General features: G+C 36.2%; 1 protein-coding gene across 6 annotated transcripts in view; it reads left to right on the top strand.

Moving 5' to 3' along the window:
- Positions 1–1,419: 1,419 nt before the first annotated feature.
- EPHA6 (EPH receptor A6) overlaps positions 1,420–20,196 on the top strand; it is an 811,316-nt gene continuing 792,539 nt past the window's right edge. For 5 of the 6 annotated variants that reach the window (XM_034657115.1, XM_034657124.1, XM_034657119.1 and 2 more), the window contains exon 1: positions 1,420–1,820. In XM_034657115.1, coding sequence (XP_034513006.1) covers positions 1,439–1,820 — 382 coding nt within the window. In that variant the 5' untranslated portion in view covers positions 1,420–1,438. The remainder of the gene's footprint in view (positions 1,821–20,196) is intronic. The other variant, XM_034657140.1, reaches the window with a different exon arrangement.

Raw genomic sequence — 20,196 nt, forward strand, 5'->3', positions numbered from 1 at the left:
TATTCGGCGCCCCCCCCCCAAAAAAAACCCCTCAAGTTTAGTCTGAGAGCATTCCTCCTTCCTTTTTCCTTCCTTGCGTGAGGAGTCGCCTCCACCTGCGAGCAGTGGAGGCATTTTTGTTGTCGACTAACCCCCTCTAGCGCCGAACTGGTAGCATCCGAGCCGCGGCTGCCAGGCGGGCCAAGCTCAGGGCTTGACAGAGCTCAGGAGAGCTGGCGGTTCCGGCCCTGCCGTCTGCGCCCGCCTCGGCCGCGGGGCGAGGGCGTGAGGGCCACGGACACGAGACCTCTCTCTGTTAGCACTGCGTGTTGTCCCGGCCCTGCGCTGAGAGCCCCGTCATCCCACCAAGGAGCCAGTGAGTCTGCGGCTTCCCACCGACCCGAGTGCAGGGAGGGAGGAGGTGCCGCGAGGGGGCGGCTTGCGTGGGGAGAGCAGTCCGCTCGCCGCGCACTCGGCGCCGCCGTGGATATACCTGCGCGCCGCTCAGCCCTCGGGCTGCTCGGAGCGCACAGTCCGACGCCGCCACGCCGGGGGCACGCCAGGGGCGCTCCGGACCCCGGGAATCCCAGCGCCCACGACTGCGACAATGCTCGTGACCTCCACCGCGAAGTCACCGCCGCACGGAGACGCGAAGACTTCAGTGAGCCCCGGCGCCCGGCACCTGCCGGTATCCAGTCTGACTCTCCTCAGCTGCTTGCTCTTTTTGATTTACTAGGACTCGAAGCAGCGGAGGCGGCCACAAAGTTGACGCGCTCGCCCTCGTGGGCAAGTTTGGGCCATCCGAGCTGTGGAGTGGTTAGGTTGGCGGCCGCTGCCAGGCTCGCCCCAGACCCGGAGCGCTTGCCCACAGCACTCACCCCCTCCAGCGGCAGAAATATGAAGTCAGAGGGAAGCGGTGTCAGGGGCTGACTAGCCCTAAAGCGCTCGGCGCTGCTGCCGGAAAATGGGGAGCAAAGTGTGTGGGGGACTAAGTCCGGCCTCAGAGATGCTCCGAAAGCGGCTGCCAAGGCCGAGGCGCATCGCGCACGCGGCGGGGTTGGAAGTGTCCGCTGTGCAAGCCGCTGTCGTCGCCACCTAGGCGAAGGGTTGGGGGCGCAGCCCGTACGTAGCTCGCTCGGACCACTCGCGACCCCGCGGAGCCACCTCGTTTGCTCGGCTCTGGCCACACCGGCCGGAGGAGAGCCCGCAGTTCCCCCGCCGCTTCACAGCTGCTGTGCCTCTTCTTTTGGCTCTGCAAGTGCCCGCCTCAGTCCGGAGAGGCGCTCGGGCCGCCTGAACTGCCCGCAGCACCTGGTCGTCCCTCCCCCTACTCCCCCCGTGAGGCGCCCTCCCCCGCCCCTCGCTCCCCTCCTCCAAACCACAGCCCGAGCTCGCTCCTGCGCGCGCGCTCTCCCGGGCCCAAGTGAATAGTCCTCGCGCGAGCGGGACACGGTGGTGGATGCAATTCCTCTCGCTTACAGCCGCCAGGAGCTCCCTGGCGCCGCAGGCAGCGTCCTCCTCCGAAGCAGCTGCGCCTGCACCTGGGCAGCCTGGACCTTCGTGCCCTGCCCCCGGGGCCTCGCGCGGGGGGCGCCCCGGGACACCTCCTGCGGGCCGGGGGGAGGAGGAAGAGGCGGAGGAAGAAGACGTGGACCGGGACCCCTACCCTACGCTGAACACCTGGCCCCGCTGCTGTCACTTCTCTTTAAGTGGGAGAAGAAGAGAGCCGGGAAGAGTCATGGGGGGCTGCGAAGTCCGGGAATTTCTTTTGCAATTTGGTTTCTTCTTGCCTTTGCTGACAGCTTGGCCAGGCGACTGCAGTCACGTCTCCAACAACCAAGGTAAGGGACGGGGCGGAGAAGGGGGTGGGGGCGGGAGGAGGCCGGTGCTCTGAGGACGGGTGCATTGGTCGCCTCCTGCAGGTAACTTCGTCCCGGGGTAGGCTTCCCCCGGCTCACCACAGGAGAGGTCGAGAATGTCGCCTTACTAGAGCGCCTGGACAGGCGACCTCAGGAGTTGCGGTCCCTTTGGCTCCCATATGTCTTTAAACGGATGCGTGGGCATCCAGTAGCAGTTGGGTCCCACCGCTCCCCGCAGCGCTGTCTCCACAGGAGGTCAGGCTCTGTGGCACGGGTTTAATGGACTTCTGGCTCTTCGCGGTTGCTCACAGCATGGTAACATGTAGGTTCTCACTTGCCTTCATGAAAACAGATAGCTCCGCTGTACTCTGGACCAGATACCAACCTTTTGTCTGCGGTAGCTATGCTGCCCTCGCCCAGCCGCAGCCACCTTACCCCATCCAGACCGAATATGGACTTGTTTGAAATTACTCCTGGACCAGATGCCCAGATTTTTGTGGTTTCTTTCTTGAGATGGTAGGGGTGGGGGTGGGGCGCGGGGAGACAAACATTAAGTGTGAATTTCCAAGTTGTGAATATACTATTCATAAAGTCGAGTCACTGACACATTTTTTCTTAGGAAGAAGACTTTGTTTCAATAGGTAAAGTGGTAAAGTGAAACTGAATAGTATGTGAAAAGTGAGTCAGGTTTACCGAATGGAAAGCATTGGGAATTCTTGAACATTTTCTTTCTATTCAACAATCTTTATAAGACATATCTTACTGGATTTCTGCTACGAATATTTAAGGATCTATAAAAATATCACCTGCATAATCTAAATCTCTTGAACTAAGCGGCGAACAACCATAAAAGTTTTCCAGCATGTACCTGGCTGGATGCTCTCATTGGCACTGTGATGACCATCAGTATGTCACTTGTTATGTCACACTTTTCTAAAGACCTCAAATGTAAAACTTTATTGTTACCATTTAATGTGTAAGTCCTCGAAATAATTTGCAGATATAAAAATGGAGGTCAGATGACATGGAAATGTGCACTTGCTTTGTGAGGATGAGAAGGTTAAAGGAGAAGGCAAGTAAAACTACACAGCCTTCTTTTTTTTTGTCGTAAACGTATGATCATTTTATTTTACTTGGAAAGATAATTATTCAGAATCAGTTCTTATTTATACAGCTGGTACCTTTTCCCTAATTATTTGTGTGTTTTTTTTCCTGCCAGATTGCAATCACAAATGCATATGTAAATTTGGAAATCATACATAACTATCATGCTTTAGAAGATATATCAAATAAGTGCCACCCAAAGTGCCATACTTGCCTATGGTGGTGTATTACCTCCACACACACATTCCTCATCTGTTTTCAAGGGCTATTGGCATTACATATTGAAGGGGTAGTTACTTAATATACCTCTGTGAAAATAGAAGATTGTAAAAGATAACATAAAATTATTTACTTGCACTTTTTTTTTTTCCGCAGGGAGAGAAAAACAGGTTTTAATAATCAGAAAGTCAGACATTTATATTGTGCTATATGTTAGTATTTAGTATGTTAATACACATCTCTTTAGTAGCCTCATTAGAAAAAGAGTTGTGTACTAGAAATCTTTAACAGTTATTTCCATGCAATAATTTCCCTAAATCAACATTTAGTTTCTCACTAAGTGTCTATGATATACCACTTACCATCCTAGGCCCTGGGGAAACTTACATAAATAAAACACATATCAGAATCTCCAAACAACTAAAGTGCCATTCTACCAAAATGTGTCAAGTGTTAAAGTATGACCTTTCACATATTCATATTAAATTTAAGGGCATAGAGGAGTAATTTGATAACCACTTGCAATAATTTTTATTTGTTTATTGTAATGACTTTTCCATACTTTTTAAAGACATCTTACCTAAAATATTTACCAAATATATATAATTTGTGTTATCAATTAGCTTAATTTAATGTCTGTGAATGAATACTACTCAGTTTACCCATCCATGAAGTAGGATCATTAAAGATAGACCACTAAAACTCTCAATTTGAGTTCTCATTATTGTAATGGAAACACAAGCTATGCATAAGATTACTCTTGACTAATATAGTACCTAAAGGCTAAGTTGGGTAAAATTTCGAGGAGCTCTTCAGCACAAGAATGTAGAGAAAATATGCTCAGATATTTTTATCAGCACAAATGATTGCTTATAAAATGCTTTATACAGCCTGAACTCATAGTGATTAGAAATTATGCCTTATGTTATTTTGGGATAACTTTTGAATACTGAAATCATCACACTAATGGTTAATAAAATGTCAAACTTCGGAACATTATTTTTAACACTTTGGAGATATTTTCTTAGTTTGTAGTTTCATAAATAACATGAGTCAAAACATACCTTACCGATTTTTAAACATTGAAAACATGGGGTATTACAGTGTGTATACAATATAAAAATAATGTAAAATATGAATTACATTTGGTATAAACATGATAGTAAGTATTAGTAATATGACTACTATTTAATTTTAGGAGATAGCATTTGTTTTCCTAGTAACTTGTCTTAAGAGTTAATGGAATTTATGTTTTATTTTTCAAATTTATTAGAGGGTAAAATTTCATTTTTATATAACTTGTTTTCTGATTAAGGATATTCACAAATTTTTTAATGGTATTTGTCTGTTTTTGCCAAATTATATAAAATCCTTCATGGTTGAAATGAATAGATTACCTTCTTCCCCTCTCCTATTTTCCATACTTAGGCGGGTAAAATGATGATAATGACAAAAAAGTGAACTACCTCATTTTTAACATGGTGCTTAACAAGGTACTGAAAGTTGACTATAGGAAGCATCTCTTGTCCTTTAACTGGCTCTGAACTCTGCACTGTAAAGACAAAATAAATCAATTTGACTCTTTCTTCCTATTACCTAAACCTCCTTGAATCGATCAGAAAGTAGAGTTGCTTCCTAGATCACTTCATCTGATTAAGTAAGTGAAAACATGATTTGTGTTCAAATTTCTCTTATTCCATTAATTTTCCCTTTATTTAAAACCACAATATTTATTAAGTGTTGCCCATTTTCATTTAAAAATAACAGATTTTACCTTCTCTCTATATAAGCTTTTATTTCTGTACTGGACATTTAGGTAAATATAAAGCATAATCTTGTTTCATATGTAAGTAACCATGTATATCAATTACAGTGGTTGGTGGCCACCAGGGGTCCATTTATTCAAAGATACTCTGCTTTAGCAAATAATACTGTATAGCCTAAAAGAGTTGATTTATTTGTTCAGGTCATGTTTCCAAAAATAATCAAATACTAAAATAATTCATTCAAGCAAATTATGGTTTGCATACAAGAGTCTAGTGAACTCATTTTATTACCAGCATTGTGTGAATTGATCTTTTGGTGTTTTTCCTTGGAACTCAGGGCAAATTAAGTAAACAAGAAAAACAGTAGTCTGACTTGTTAGTTTCATTGAATGTATTAATTTGAATGAATTGAATGTAAAATCTACTTAGTTGTATGTGAATACAGATTAGCATACCTGAGCAGAAAAATATCTCCTTAATAAAATTCATAGCCTAAAATTAGTTGAACTTCCATAAGTATTGTTCATGAATTGTAAAACTAAATATTGTTCTTATATTTATAGAAAGGGACTAATTGAAAATTTTTCAGAAAGTTCAAGTGAACTTTACTGAAAATATTAAAAACTTTGCTAAATGAGAGAAACTGGATGATTTACAAAGTATATTTCTAAAAGACATTTCACCAAGATAAAATTTTTAGGGATAAACTATTCATAGTTGTAAAAGTGCAAGAGACTATAATCACATGCCTTCTTAATTAATTATAGGTATAAAAATAACCTACAAGGTAATTTTATCATATATTTACAAATTAATAAGTCATTGTGCAATTAGTCATTATAATTAGTACTCAACGTAGAAAGATAAAGTGTCATTGATATGAATTGATCCTGTAAGTATTGTTTGCTCTGGGTTTGGGATAAAAGTATATCTAAAAACTTTTTCCATGTGCAAAAATTATACAGCGTTCTTTAAGAATCTCTTCTTCAAACCAGAAGTAACATGAATGAAGCAGTTTTGTTTGGATATTCTTAAGAGGAAAAATATATATCTAAGGTATAGACAAAATTAACGTTTACATCTTTTAATTTTTTTATATTTTCCAACTTTTCTGTATGAATTTCCTTTACTTTTCTGTTACAAAATTAAATGTTAAGAAAAATAGAGTAGAAATCCTTTTGTTTCTTCGCTCATCATTGCCAGTATAAACTAGTATAAAAAGCATTATAGATTTCTTGTATTTCCTTCTCCCAGTCCTTTTTCCCCATCACAGGCACCCTGTCTCAGTCAGTCTCTCTTCACACACCTGAGTACTTCTGACTACATACTGCTTTTATCTCAAATGGTGAAAGAATAGATTGTATTTTATCCTGTACATCAACCAGACTCTAGCAGTAGTAGAAGATTTTCCCTTATCTTTGACTCAACACTTTTTGGGGAATATAAATATGGTGGACATCAATACATATAGTTAAGTAATCAAAATGAGTTGACTTTGCCCAAAGTACAGTCAATTATTATCAAACTAAACTTATACATAGGATTAAATTGTTTATACACCTATCATGTTCTTTTTTTAAATAAAAAATAATGCATATTTAATGTGTGCAACATATTTGATATGCTGGGCCTATCGCATTTTGGTCAATTTGTAATTTCACTAGAGTGGGAGGTGACATTTGAGCCACATTCTAGGGAGGAGAAAGCTGATCCTAGATTGGGAAGAATTGCATGCTAGGTATAGGGAACTGCCTGGGCAGTGATCTTGAAGGGAAATGAGCTCGACACATTTGAAGAAATGTGTCCAGTGTGACTGGAGCTTACTGAACACGGAAGAGAGTAGCACAATGTAAGGTTTGAAAAATGGTTAGGAACCAGATCCCACAGAAAAGAAAAGGAGTCATGGTAAGGAGTTGTGTTTTACTATTATTCTAGGTAAAATGGGAGACTGTTGAGAGATTTTAACCAATTTTCATTTTTAAGAGCATTATGGCTAGGGAGCAAGAAGATAATTGGAAGATGGCAAGAGTAGAATTAGGAGTCTTGCAGTTGTTCAGGAGAGGGATTATGTTGGCCTGGCTTAGAGTAGTGGTAGCAGAGGTGGAGAAAAAAAGATGGATTGGAGGTATACTTGGGAAGTAGAGTATATGGCACCATCTTATCTTTACAGAGAAGTAAAAGTAAATATTCAACATTTATATCATTTTTCCCCTGTGGGGCCCAAACAAGTTTTTCATTACTCCCCGTAAAAATTTCCTTGCTATAAGTACTGATAATTGACGTGGGATATGAAGGATGGAGTGAAATACCCATTTTCTACTTTATTCAGTTCAAACCATGATTTGAAATATAATCTTAATAGTACGGTTTTGCTATTTCAAGTGGTTGTACATAATGTATGTTCATATGGGATCAAATGACATTTGTTAATGCATTTCTGACGTAACTTTCCATATATAGTTATTTCTTGTCAAGAGAGGATAATGGCACAAGTGAGTGGGGACATCTTCACAAAGCAGTATAGTAATTCAACAGAATCTAGTTTTTAGCTAAAAAGAGCAATGTTTAGAAGTTTGGCTTATGCACCAGTTTTATTCTTCTCTGTTAGGATCAGATTATTGGTATTGGAAACAAAAAAATCTAAGTGATACTAGATCTAAAATAGGCGTGTTTCAGATATTTTCCATTAGTCTTTTTTTTGTCTGCATTTTGTTAAAATGAAGGGAAACCTATGTTCAAAAAGTTTCTAAGAGACACAGAAAATGAGATTTTAGGTTATATGACATTCTTGGGGGCAGAAATGAGGGAACAGGCCTCCACTAAATAATAGTAAATTGCATGTCATTTAAAAGATTTCCCTGACTAGTTAATTACCATTACTTTGAGTTGTCTTTTAATAATATTGAGTGCCATTATTAAACATATAGAAGCATAGAAAGTCTTAACAATCATATACTTACTGTATACTTAGCAAATTTATACTCTAGAGATGCTTCATTTAAACATTTCTAGATATTTTAAAATATACATTCAAAATAGTAAATCTTACATTTTACTTTAGTGCTTAGAATGTTCTGAAAATGCTATTTTTATAGTTATTTCTCTTTGATAAACGTTTTGACTTCTTATGGAATTTACAACTTGAGTTTTCAATGGTAGATATTCTAAAACTGAATGGAAACATCCACTCTTTAAACATGTATTTATTGAAGGCCTATTATTTGATAGGTAGTATATTTACCATATGTAAGGGTTCAAGGAGAAGTTTCTCTCCTGGAAGATATGATCAAATAATGAGTTTCCAGTCTCTTTCCAGATCTGGCAAGAAAAATTTGTTTCCTTAAAATTAGATACAAAATCAAGTAGAAAAACTTTAAAAACACATTTGGTATGTGATAATATATAACAGTACTGATGAGAAGACCTCATAATATAGAACATTTATGTACCACTTATTTCAAAGTAATATTTAATATTACATTTTGTTTCAAAGTTAAGTCACTCAACAATTGCATATTAAGCATTTTAGGAATTATGCTAGGTTCTGAAGCTACAATGATGATTATCATGCAGTCTGTTCTTTAGAAAATCAGTCGCTCTGTTTATGTTGTTTGTATATCCTTGAATCATCTTTAATTACTTGATGATCTTTATAAGATTATTAATTTTACAGTAAATGGGATTATGAAAGAGAGGGAAGGGAGAAAAGAAATACTACCGACCTTTTATGCATTTTATTTAGAATTGTTTCATAAGAATCTTCCAATTTTTTATGATGGGTATATATTTAATTATATGAAGAGAAAACATAAATGTGCATCTTAAAAATATATTCAGGGTATAAAACATATTTCACATATGTAACGGCTTTCCATGGACTGACATGTGGAGTGAGCTTTTGTTCAAAAGATATTAGATTAGCATATTTTGATGTGTTTATTTAAGGTGGATTAATTATTAAAAGCTAATTTATGTTGAAGATGCAAGTTTCCAGTACAAAATAGAAAGAAGCATACCTTTTAATTGAACTTTGTAGTTAAGAATTGAAGTTAAAGTGTGTATTTTCAGTCCATGTCCTGAAAAATACATTTAGCTACTTTCTTAAGATACAGCTGAGTCCTCTAGCTGTTGGCCTGTCTGATGGCCTGTACTTGGTTATAAATGAGAAGTCATGGCTCTTCCTCCTATTTCATTTCATAACTTTAAATGTAAAAGTCATACTTACTTTCTAATCATGGGAGATATAAGATAACAGCTCCTTAAAACCTGAATGTTCAGGAGGTGGAAATAATTAATGTTATTTTTCTCTTATAAAGTTAAGTATCTTTGTGAATATCTGGAGCTGATAAAAAGTAAGCATATGTGTAAATATATACATTACTTATTTATTCATTTTGTTAAATTAAAAATAACAGTAGGATAATTATATTTTCTTTCTGGTTGGCTATAATGTATTATGATACTTATATTTTGTGGTACATGAATACTGCAATGAGAAACACTTTCTTAGTACATAAGGAATAATATCTAGAATAAGGAAAAACATTTGCCCACAATTTTTTAAAAAATCAACATATCAAAATTTGCCTATCTATGATGATTATTAATAGGGATATTTTAAGCAATTTAATGAAGATAAATACTTTGTGTACTAAGAAATGAAAAGGTATTACATTTATGTATTCCAGATAAGAATTATCAGAAACTAATAAATGATTGCCCCTAAATTTGAGTTGAATTATATCTTAATAGCACTTTAATTTTTACTTTAAAAGGCAGAAATTTGTTCCTTGTGTCGCTGACAGATGATATTTTAATATTCTGAAGATGATAGAAATTAAATGTATAGAGAATTTAAAATGTGCAGAGACCAATAAATGTTATTCTAAAAATTGATAGTTTAGATAACTGAAATTTACTTATAAATATGATGCAGTTGCTAGGTAGCTGTACAGATACCCAAATGAAAGAAAAATAGAGCTAGAAGAAAGAGCTGAATTATGGTACTATTAAAAATTGAACCTGTTTGGTAAAGGAGTCTCTCATTACATATCTTGCATAAAATTCTGATTTAAGATTCCTTGATCTCTGCAGGCATGGAGGTATCCATTGATGAGAATCTCAGCTAAAACTTAAACCCAGAATTGCAAATTTCCTTCCACATGCCCTCTGGATTTAAGGAATACTTGGATAATGTTAATTTTGTGAATGCAAGTGAAAAAAATTCACAGTTGCCATTAAGTATGACAGGAAATAGCTGAGCAAACTAGTAGATAGCATTTTACAAAATCATAAGAGTTTTGTCAGTTTACAAAATTAAATAAAATCTATACATTGGTCTGCTTCTTAACAATTAGTTTATCTCACCGAAAAACCAATAGTGTAATAGGACAATTTTAGGATACTAGAACGTTTAGTGAGGAAGTTTCACTCTTACCTTGGCTATTTTATATGGAGAGTTGAGGGAGGGCCAGTCAGAAAGAGATCTCAATTTTTTCTAAAAAGAAACCCAAAATTTCAGAAGTATATATTGTTGGTATAATATATTGCTTAATATAGCTCAAAATAAGTAAAAATTAACATGCTCCAATTTTATTGTTATATTTATGACACTATTTTAGAGCAAAAAGGTACTTATGTAGGTGCAATAACTTACTGTCTTACATTGTTATAGTATAACTTCATTTTATAGGTTAAAAAACTGTAGGGGCGCCTGGGTGGCACAGGGGTTAAGCGTCTGCCTTCGGCTCAGGGCGTAATCCCGGCGTTACCAGATCGAGCCCCACATCAGACTCCTCCGCAATGAGCCTGCTTCTTCCTCTCCCACACCCTCTGCTTGTGTTCCCTCTCTCGCTGGCTGTCTCTATCTCTGTCGAATAAATAAATAAAATCTTTAAAAAAAAAAAAGAAAAACTGTAGTTCATCAGGTTATTAAAAATATCAGTTTGGTTCTTTAATAAAAATTAGATATGTAAGAATCTTTATAATATTCACTAGTTTATGATCAGAAATCTATGCATTGTTTTTTCAAGAACTCTATTACCTAGTAAAACAGAATTAAAATTTAATAATTTATTTTAAAGGTTAGATTTCTAAAGTTTTAACATGCTTATTAAAGCTAAATGAAGTTTCTTTTTTTTCCTAAAAATGTAACCAAGCCTTAAAATCAGTTAAAATTGTTAGCCTGTTTCTATAATAAAGTTCTCAAATACTTTTTCATTGCAATATAGCAATAGTTACCTTTGGGTTTTTTATTTGTTCATTTTTATTTTTATGACTTAGATATACACACTTCATTTCTTAACCTATATGGTTTGTTTATGTATTTTTTCTAGAATTCTCAAACTAGTCCAACAATAAGAATACATTCATCCAATTTTTAAATGAAATATATTGATACAATTTTTTTTCACTGTGCTGGGCACAGAAAATACAAAGGCAAGTCATTGCCAGGAAGCTCTGAAAGACTAAGGTTTAACTAATTAGGCTATTTCTATGTCAGTGAATAACTAAAATGTTAATTTATATATCAAAATAATATGGATTAGTTGTTGCATAGATAAGTTCACATCTATGTACTATTGTTTACAGAGATGAAAGGATAAAAGTACTGTTGTATGAATTAATATATGGAGACACTGAGAATAAATATTCATTCAGTATATTGGCCATGACTTTGTGTGACTGCTAGAAATAAGATAAGTAAGATCTGCCTCCTGACCTTCAGGGCAGTGTTATGAAATGGAAGATATATTCCTGACAGTTAAACGCCAGCAATATATTATTGCAAAGATAAAATGAAGGGAAATAACATAAAATTTTGCAAACAAATCTTGAGTTACACATGGAAAATGAAAATGAGCCTCACATTTATCAGCATTCATCATCCTGAATGTATGAAACATTTAATAAGAGAATTAAAATGAATAACTCCTTCAGAGACCTCAATTTTTAAGTTACATTGAATATTCTGCTCTTAAAGAATAAAATTTATTCTGCATGTAAATACAAAGTAAATATCCAAGAAAGTAATGTCTTACATTGAAAATAGAACTTTGAAGTAAGTGGTACAACTTGGCTTTTTCTTAAAAAGTTTTACCTGGTTCTTTAAAAAATATATTTAATGATGGTACCTGCTTTTACCAAGAAAACCCCACAAAATCTAAATTTTAATGGATTTTATGTGATTTTGTCTACTGAATATTTTACCTTTAGAAGAAGGTAGAATTGGCAATACGTGTATGGTTTACATTATATTTAATTTAAAAATTAAAATCTTTCTACTGGTTCTTGCCATCTCCTACCATGTTAATTTCTCGTTTTATTATAATTCTCTTTCCTAACTCTGTTAAATGTTTTTAGCAGTGTTTCATAACTTTGAAAATGCTGGTATTCCTTAATATCTGTCTTGAAAAATTAGGTAAATTGCTGTTTGATTGATCCTGTATTTTATATTTGAAAAATGTGCCCGTAGAAACACATAGAGATAGAAATTGCTGCCAGAACTTGATAATTTTAAACAGAGAAAAATCAATAGCAGATTATCCATGATTAGCTGTTGACATTTAGATTTGTACATTTAGAATGTCAAAAGCTCTGAAAACTATCAATTTAGTTCCTAAATTACAATAATATTCTTATTTTCAAATCTAACATTTTATGGTTCTCATCCTCTCTCCAATATAAAGGTGTACTTTAAAAAAAAAACAATTGAAATAATTACAGATCTCTTTACAAATGGGATTTTAATTGATTAATTGAAAAAATTAGAGATCTGCCAATAATGGATTACCTATATCTTTGCATGCATCTGTGTTTATTGTTGTTATTATTACAACATGCTGGTGCAGGCATTATTTCTATCTGATGAAAATAAATATCTTTTTAAGGCATACTATAATTGGTTTAACATATTTCTTCTCCTTTAAAGAGTCATTATGTGATACCTGGAATATGGTTACAGCTATGTCATAAAAATTATTTTAATTCTATGCCAGAGTATATATCATAAGTCTTTAAAATATTTTTTCCCACAAAAGATGATTAACCTAGGCTGTTGGAATCTGACTTTTTGCCAGACTCTACTACATTGATGATATTTTTCGAGGCTTAATATCTTCATTGTTAAAGAGTATGGCTTTATATACACTGCACCACACACACATAATGCTTATAATATGAATCCCATTCTCCAAATGCACCACTAGCTTGGTGAAAAGTTCTATTCCTGATGTGGTACCAGAATTTACAAAGCTTATATGGTACCTGTAAAACTAAGGAAAAAACCCACAAATTTCCTCTTTAATATATTTGTTCCTAATATATTAATTCCCCAAGTCCAAGATGATTCTGTTCAGTGCAATTGCTCTCAACTTACAATTTAAAAATTTTACTTAATTCCATTTCGGTGTAAAAGTGGGAACTATTCCATGTGCATTGGTTATTTTTAATTTATCTCTTTTAGTTGTTAAATTGGAATGATTATGATTTTTTGTTATGTCTAAGTTCTTTATATGCTGTTTACACATGTCATGTTAACTTCCAAGTATTTCCCTTAAGTTGTCATTAAATAAATGTATTACTGTTTGGATATCAAGATTGGCTTTAACCTCCCAAATTCCCCTGCTTGCCATTCCTTTTCCTCTAAGATTTGCTTCTGAAGATTCATGCACACATTGATCAATATTACATGCATGCACAAGAGTGGCTGATACTTACCTAGGTATAGTTGGAAGGTAGGCTCAGGCAGAGGAATGTTTATGGAATGGAGTGAGGCTGACACAAAAGCAGGTTCATGTGTATTTACTGCAAGTGTGACTTTATCTTGAATCCACACATACATATACAATCTCCTAATATTGTCTAGCTCTAAAAAACTTCTCCTTGGGTGGAAAAGGCTAGGAAACTGTTGAAAGGGGGCTAAGAATTTGAATAAGAGCTGAGGCTAGATCTTTAGCTAAAAGCAAGAAATTTTCCTTCCCCAGCTCTCATTTATCAACAGTTAATATTTTTGAAGGAGTTTACAGTTTTATGGAATTATGTCTATTGATCTTTTTCTCAGTTAATTTTCTGAGTTCTTTTTTTTTAATGTGTGGAGAATCTTTGCACATCCTATTTAACTGTATTTTCTAGATATGTTATGGCTTCAGGTTAGTATATGATGCCTCTGAGGATGCAAAGACAACAAACATTTCTTTTGAAGACATAAAATGATCTAGAAAGCAATTAAGCAGAATATTGAAACATATTCATACACTCGGATCCATTAATTCTACTTCCATGAATTTAAATTCTAGGGAAATGCATCAAGACAGGCTAACATTTATATATGACAATTTTTTTCTCGGTTTTATTTATAAAACTGAAAAATTGGAATCAAAGTAAATGCCCCCAAATAGGAGAATCTTTATAGAGACTTAAGTTCCTTTATTTGGAAAAACTTCTTGAATGAGGGCATATGAATCAACAGGAGTCCTGAATTCCTCTGTGTGGGAGAATGGAAAAGCTTGTTTCACTACTAAAGAGAATGTGGGAGATATGGTAGGAGAATCAGAAAAGAAGGCTTACAAGAGAAACAGACCAATGGAGAGTCTGAGGTCAGTTGAGAGTAGTCAGGAGGACAGTTTAAAAGTAATGGTGACCGCCCTTCTAGCTGAAGTTGTTTGCATGACTGAGGTCTAAACGGATCCCCCCATCTTCACCACAATTTTATCAAAATCTGTTATACTCCAGAAAAATGAGAATGGAAAATATAAGTAAAAATTATCTGAGGAGAGAAGAACAGTTAGGTCACCTCCACCCCCCAAAATAAATTCCTGAAGATAGAAGGTTTAGCTATTCAGCTAAATGAGGTTCCCCAGGAACTTGGCCCTATCCTTGTAGGCAGTTAAGAACAGCAGCTGGGTCAGGAATTTTCTTCCCATCTAGTCCTAAGCAAGTTTCTAATCCCTTCAGAGGAGGCAGCATGGATCCATCTAACATAAAAGCATTCCCACAGAAAATTCATAGGGGGCAAAGAATTTAGAAAAGGAAAGAAACAACACTTCCTGTGTTTGTTATGTGTGCTATTTCTCTTCTCAGGGAATACAGATCAAATGTATAAGAAATGGGTTTTAGAGAAGTAAAAGGAAAAGTGGTAACTTTAACAGTATGGAATCTTGTTTTGTATGCTTTAAACACACTAGCTTCACTTTCACTTTTATGAGTGCATACAATAGATTGGCCACCTGTTCTTTGCTCATGAAAATGAGCCCTAAAGTCAGGGATTTGGCTATAGTTTCCAGCCGAAGTGAAAATGGGGAATATCTTAGCAGAAATGAAGGAAGAGGGCTCTGTTTGCCTTCACCCCCCTTTTCCTGGATGATAAACACTATGTGATTTCCTAACACCCCTATAGCTCCATCATGCTGAGTTTTCAAACACATTTTGCAGTGACAGCCACCAATCCTATTTTCTCCCTGCTGCCTGATATCCAGCCAAGAGCTGACTTTACATGCTTCCTGATTTTTAGCAACCAGAGGATTAATTTGATCACATGCTATCACTGACAAATGACTCTCTAACAAGGGTATATTTTGAATGGCAACATTTCCAGACTTGGAGAAAGTGTAAAAATAATAATAATAATAATAATAATAATAATAATAATAGTGATTCATAAAAACTGGTTAGGATTACCAGGGTCAGGAAATAGATCCCTGCATCATCTTATAAGCAAAGCTTCAGACTCAGATTATGTTTTTGGCTATGTTTTGGAGGCTGCAAACTATCCCAGCCCAGCTTTATAGTGGTTATAAAAGAGGGCACACTGTGGCATGCAGACCACTTTCTCTTAGGCTAATAATTGCCATTTGTTTATCAAGAATAATGCTTAAAAGTTATAACTGTCCCTTTTAAAAACATTTGATGGAGAGGTGGCATCATTGCTTTCAGTGTTAGCAAATTTATGAGGGGAAAAAGAGTCCACATGGTACAAAAATAAAGGAATACAATTAAATACAGTTATTTCCTTTTACTCTAGGCTGTTTAATTCCTGTCAGTAATCTGTGCTCTTAAGCACTGTGTGATGCTCCCTTTCTAATAAAACCCTACTAGAAATAGCTGGATTAGAAGGAGTCTTGTGTCCTTCAGAAGTACTCAAAGGAAGAGAGGTGTGCTCATTTGCTTGCGCTCCTGTTCTTGGAAACTATTGATAATTTTTAAGCATATTGGCAATTAATGTCTATTTCTTCTTAAAACTAAGTATATGGCAGTCCATAGCGGTGTGAGAGCTATCCTTCTAATCTCGTGGGGAAATAAAGATAGCGTCTGCTTCCTGTCACCTTGTTCTTTCCAACATGGTGATTTGATGATTGAAATCCTGTATTAAGGGGTGCCTGAGAGGCTCAGTTAGTTGAGCATCCAACTCTTCCTTTTGGCTCAGGTCATGATCTCATGGGTCTTGAGATAAAGCCTTGCCTGGGGCTCTGCGCTCAGCAGGGAGTCTGTGTGAAAATTCTCTCCTTCTGCCCCTCCCCCCACTTGCTCTCTAAAAATAAATAAATCTTAAAAAAAAAAATAAATCCTGTATTAAATGCTTAAGACTTCATACATAGGAAATGGAATATATTTGAAATAAATATATGTTAAGCTTGAGTTACTATATTTCATGTAAAAGCTTAAAAATAGCTTACTTAGCTATTACTGTAGCTCTTATAACCTGTTAGCAGATATTTCCACTCTGTCTACACACACGCACAGCCTGAAACACAATACTATTTGCTCTATAAACTTTTTTTTCACTAGCATGCAATGGTTCACATAATTCCAAGTATCTCATTTTAGTGCCATAATGAAAAGAACTATAAATTTAAAGTGCGTGTACATTTTTATCTTTTTGACTGTATTTCAGGTCATATTACATTAAGTATTCCAAATATAACCTACTTGAGCCTGTAGTTATTAGGAAAATCAGTTCTAATTTAAGTTCAAAATAAATGGATAGCATCTTTGTGCTTAAAGAGGATATTTCTCTGAAAAACTCAAACATGTTTTACATTCAGCAGTCTCCCCCATTAATGCACATATAAAAATGTATCTCCAGTTGATGGAGGATTTGACGTACTAGGAAAAATAAATAAAAAGACCAAATGCTTTTCAACTATGTATATTAATTTAATTCTATTACTTCATCTTTTGTATTCCACCTCTCTAAGGTGAATAAGCAGCATAAATTACTGCACTTATTTTACTAATGGAATTTATATGGACGTTAAGTTACTTGGCAAAGCTGATAGACCAAATTAGTAACCACAAAAGAAAAAGAAAGCAGATCTTAAGCCTGTTAGATCAGTGTACTTTCTAAATGGGAAGGAGAATTTCAAGTAACATCTAGAGTATTAAAAATGCAAAGATATTAAATTTAAATAATTTCTTAATATTAATGTCTTGAAAATGTTTAAAATCACTGAACCTATATCTCTAATAAAATAATGATAATTTGTTTTAAAGAATAAAAGAATAGAAGAATTATTTGGAAAAAAAAAACTTTATAAAGAATCCCTGGATGGGCTGCCTGGCTGGCTCAGTTGGTACAGCATGTGACTCTTAATCTCAGGGTCCTGAGTTCAGCCCTATGTTGGACATGGAGCCTACTTAAAAAAAAGTTCCTGGATTATACAACTTTTTTTTTTTTATTAGCAGTTAATAGTATGAATTTAATGATATTTTATTTTCATTTTCTTTATATATTTTTGTTGCTATTTATTATTTATTATTTGCTTCTCCTTCACCTGTTTGTTTACTAATTTGTCTTGATATGTTTAAGCCATCTGTGTAAGCAGTCTTGATTAATGAGCAACAATGATGACTTAAGTACCAAATGAGAAGCTGAATACTTTGAGTCTTAAGTTCCTGGTGCTCCTCCACATGGGTTACTTTTCATTTTCCTTCAAATCAGACCTAGCATAGCAGCTATTGAAGAATTACTGCAGAGCTTGTTCAAGTGACAGATTGATGAGCCTACCATCAATGAATTGGATTTAGTGTTTGAGGTACTGTTTAGGATATTTATTTCTAATAAGTACTTGACAGAATTTAGATGGAAATGGTTTGAGAAACCCCAACTTAGAGATCCCCATCAACATCCATTCTAGTTCTTTTGTTTGCAAGCAGTAGGAATTAAAGTTAGCTAAAATAAGCAGAAATGAAGTTTTAAAGATGTTGGATAATCCACAGAATCAAAGAATCCTAGAAAACAAACTTTAGAAGAAGATAGGAACCAAGACAGCACCTGGGATATAGGTATCAGGAATTATTAGCCTCATTGGGTTGAATTGATTTCAGCCTTTTTTTTCCTGTGGTTTTATTATTCAGCTAAAAATCTTATCCTTGCGAGAGTCTGATTGGCCTAGATTGTGACATGAGCACCAGCATCATTGAAAGAATAGAACCCTTTGATTGACAACATTACCATGACAGGACACTATGTGGGACAACTAATTTCTTAAAAATGCTGTCACTAAGGTCAGGAACACGACAGGGATGTCCACTATCACCACTGTTGTTCAACATAGTACTAGAAGTCCTAGCCTCAGCAATCAGACAACAGAAAGAAATAAAAGGCATCCGAATTGGCAAAGAAGAAGTCAAACTCTCACTCTTCACAAATGATATGATACTTTATGTGGAAAACCCAAAAGACTCCACCCCAAAATTGCTTGAACTCATACAGGAATTCAGCAACGTGGCATGATATAAAACCAATGCACAAAAATCAGTTGGATTTCTATACACTAACAATGAGACAGAAGAAAGAGAAATTAAGGAGTCTTTCCTATTTACAGTTGCACCAAAACGCATAAAATACCTAGGAATAAACGTAACCAAAGAGGCAAAGGATCTGTACTCAGAAAACTATAGAACACTCATGAAAGAAATTGAGGAAGACACAAAGAAATGGAAACACATTCCATGTTCATGGATTGGAAGAACAAATATTGTAAAATGTCTGTGCTACCTAGAGCAACCTGTACATTCAATGAAATTCCTATCAAAATACCATCAACTTTTTCCACAGAGCTGGAACAAATTATCCTAAAATTTGCATGGAACCAGAAGATACCCCAAATAGCCAAAGGAATGTCGAAAAAGAAAACCAAAGCTGGTGATGTCACAGTGCTGGACTTCAAGCTCTATTACAAGGCTGTAATTATCAAGACAGTATGGTATTGGCACAAAAATAGACACATAGATCAGTGGAACAGAATAGGGGGATGGAGCAACTGGGTGGTGGACATTAAGGAGGGCATGTGATATAATGAGCATTGGGTATTGTGTAAGACTGATGAATCACTGAACTCTACCTCTGAAACTAATAATATACTATATGTTAAATTAAATTTTTAGAAAAATTTTTTAAAAATTAAAATGCTGTCACTAAAACAAGTGGAATGGATAATGGTAGCCAAAACCCAGCACATGTCTAATCACTGACGATGTGATATAATTATCCAAATAACTTAAAATTTTTTTTTTAGCTCTTCTGTAACCCTCAGTTTGTTTCCTGGAGTCCAGAGTCTCTCATGGTTTGTCTCCCTCTCTCATTTCTTCCCATGAAGCTCTCCCTCCCTTCCCCTGCGGTCCTCCACTCTATTCCTTATGTTCCACATATGAGTGAAACCATACAATAATTGTCTTTCTCCGATTGACTTATTTCACCCAGCATAATCCCCTCTGGTTCCATTCTTGTAGATACAAATGGTGGGTATTCATCCTTTAGGATGGCTGAGTAATATTCCATTGTATGTGTATACCACATCTTCTTTATCCATTCATCTGTTGAAGGGCATCTCGGCTCCTTCTATAGTTTGGCTATTGTGGACATTGCTGCTATGAACATTGGGGTGCATGTGCCCCCCTTTTTTTTACTACATCTGTATCTTTGGGGCAAATACCTAGTAGTGCAATTGTTGGGTTGTAGGGTAGCTCTATTTTTAACGTCTTGAGGAACCTCCATACTGTTTTCCAGAGTGGCTGTACCAGCTTGCATTCTCACCAAGAATGTAAGAGAGTTCCCCTTTCTCCACATCCCTGCCAACACTTGTTGTTTCCTATCTTGGTAATTTGTCCATTCTAACTGGTATAAGCTGGTATCTCATTGTGCTTTTGATTTGTATTTCCCTGATGTCTAGTGATGTTGAACATTTTTTCATGTGTCTGTAAGCCATTTGTATGTCTTCTTTGGAGAAGTGTCTGTTCATGTCTTCTGCCTATTTCTTGACTGGATTATT

This window comes from Ailuropoda melanoleuca, chromosome 1, assembly GCF_002007445.2.
Source record: "Ailuropoda melanoleuca isolate Jingjing chromosome 1, ASM200744v2, whole genome shotgun sequence".
NCBI classification, from domain to species: domain Eukaryota; kingdom Metazoa; phylum Chordata; class Mammalia; order Carnivora; family Ursidae; genus Ailuropoda; species Ailuropoda melanoleuca.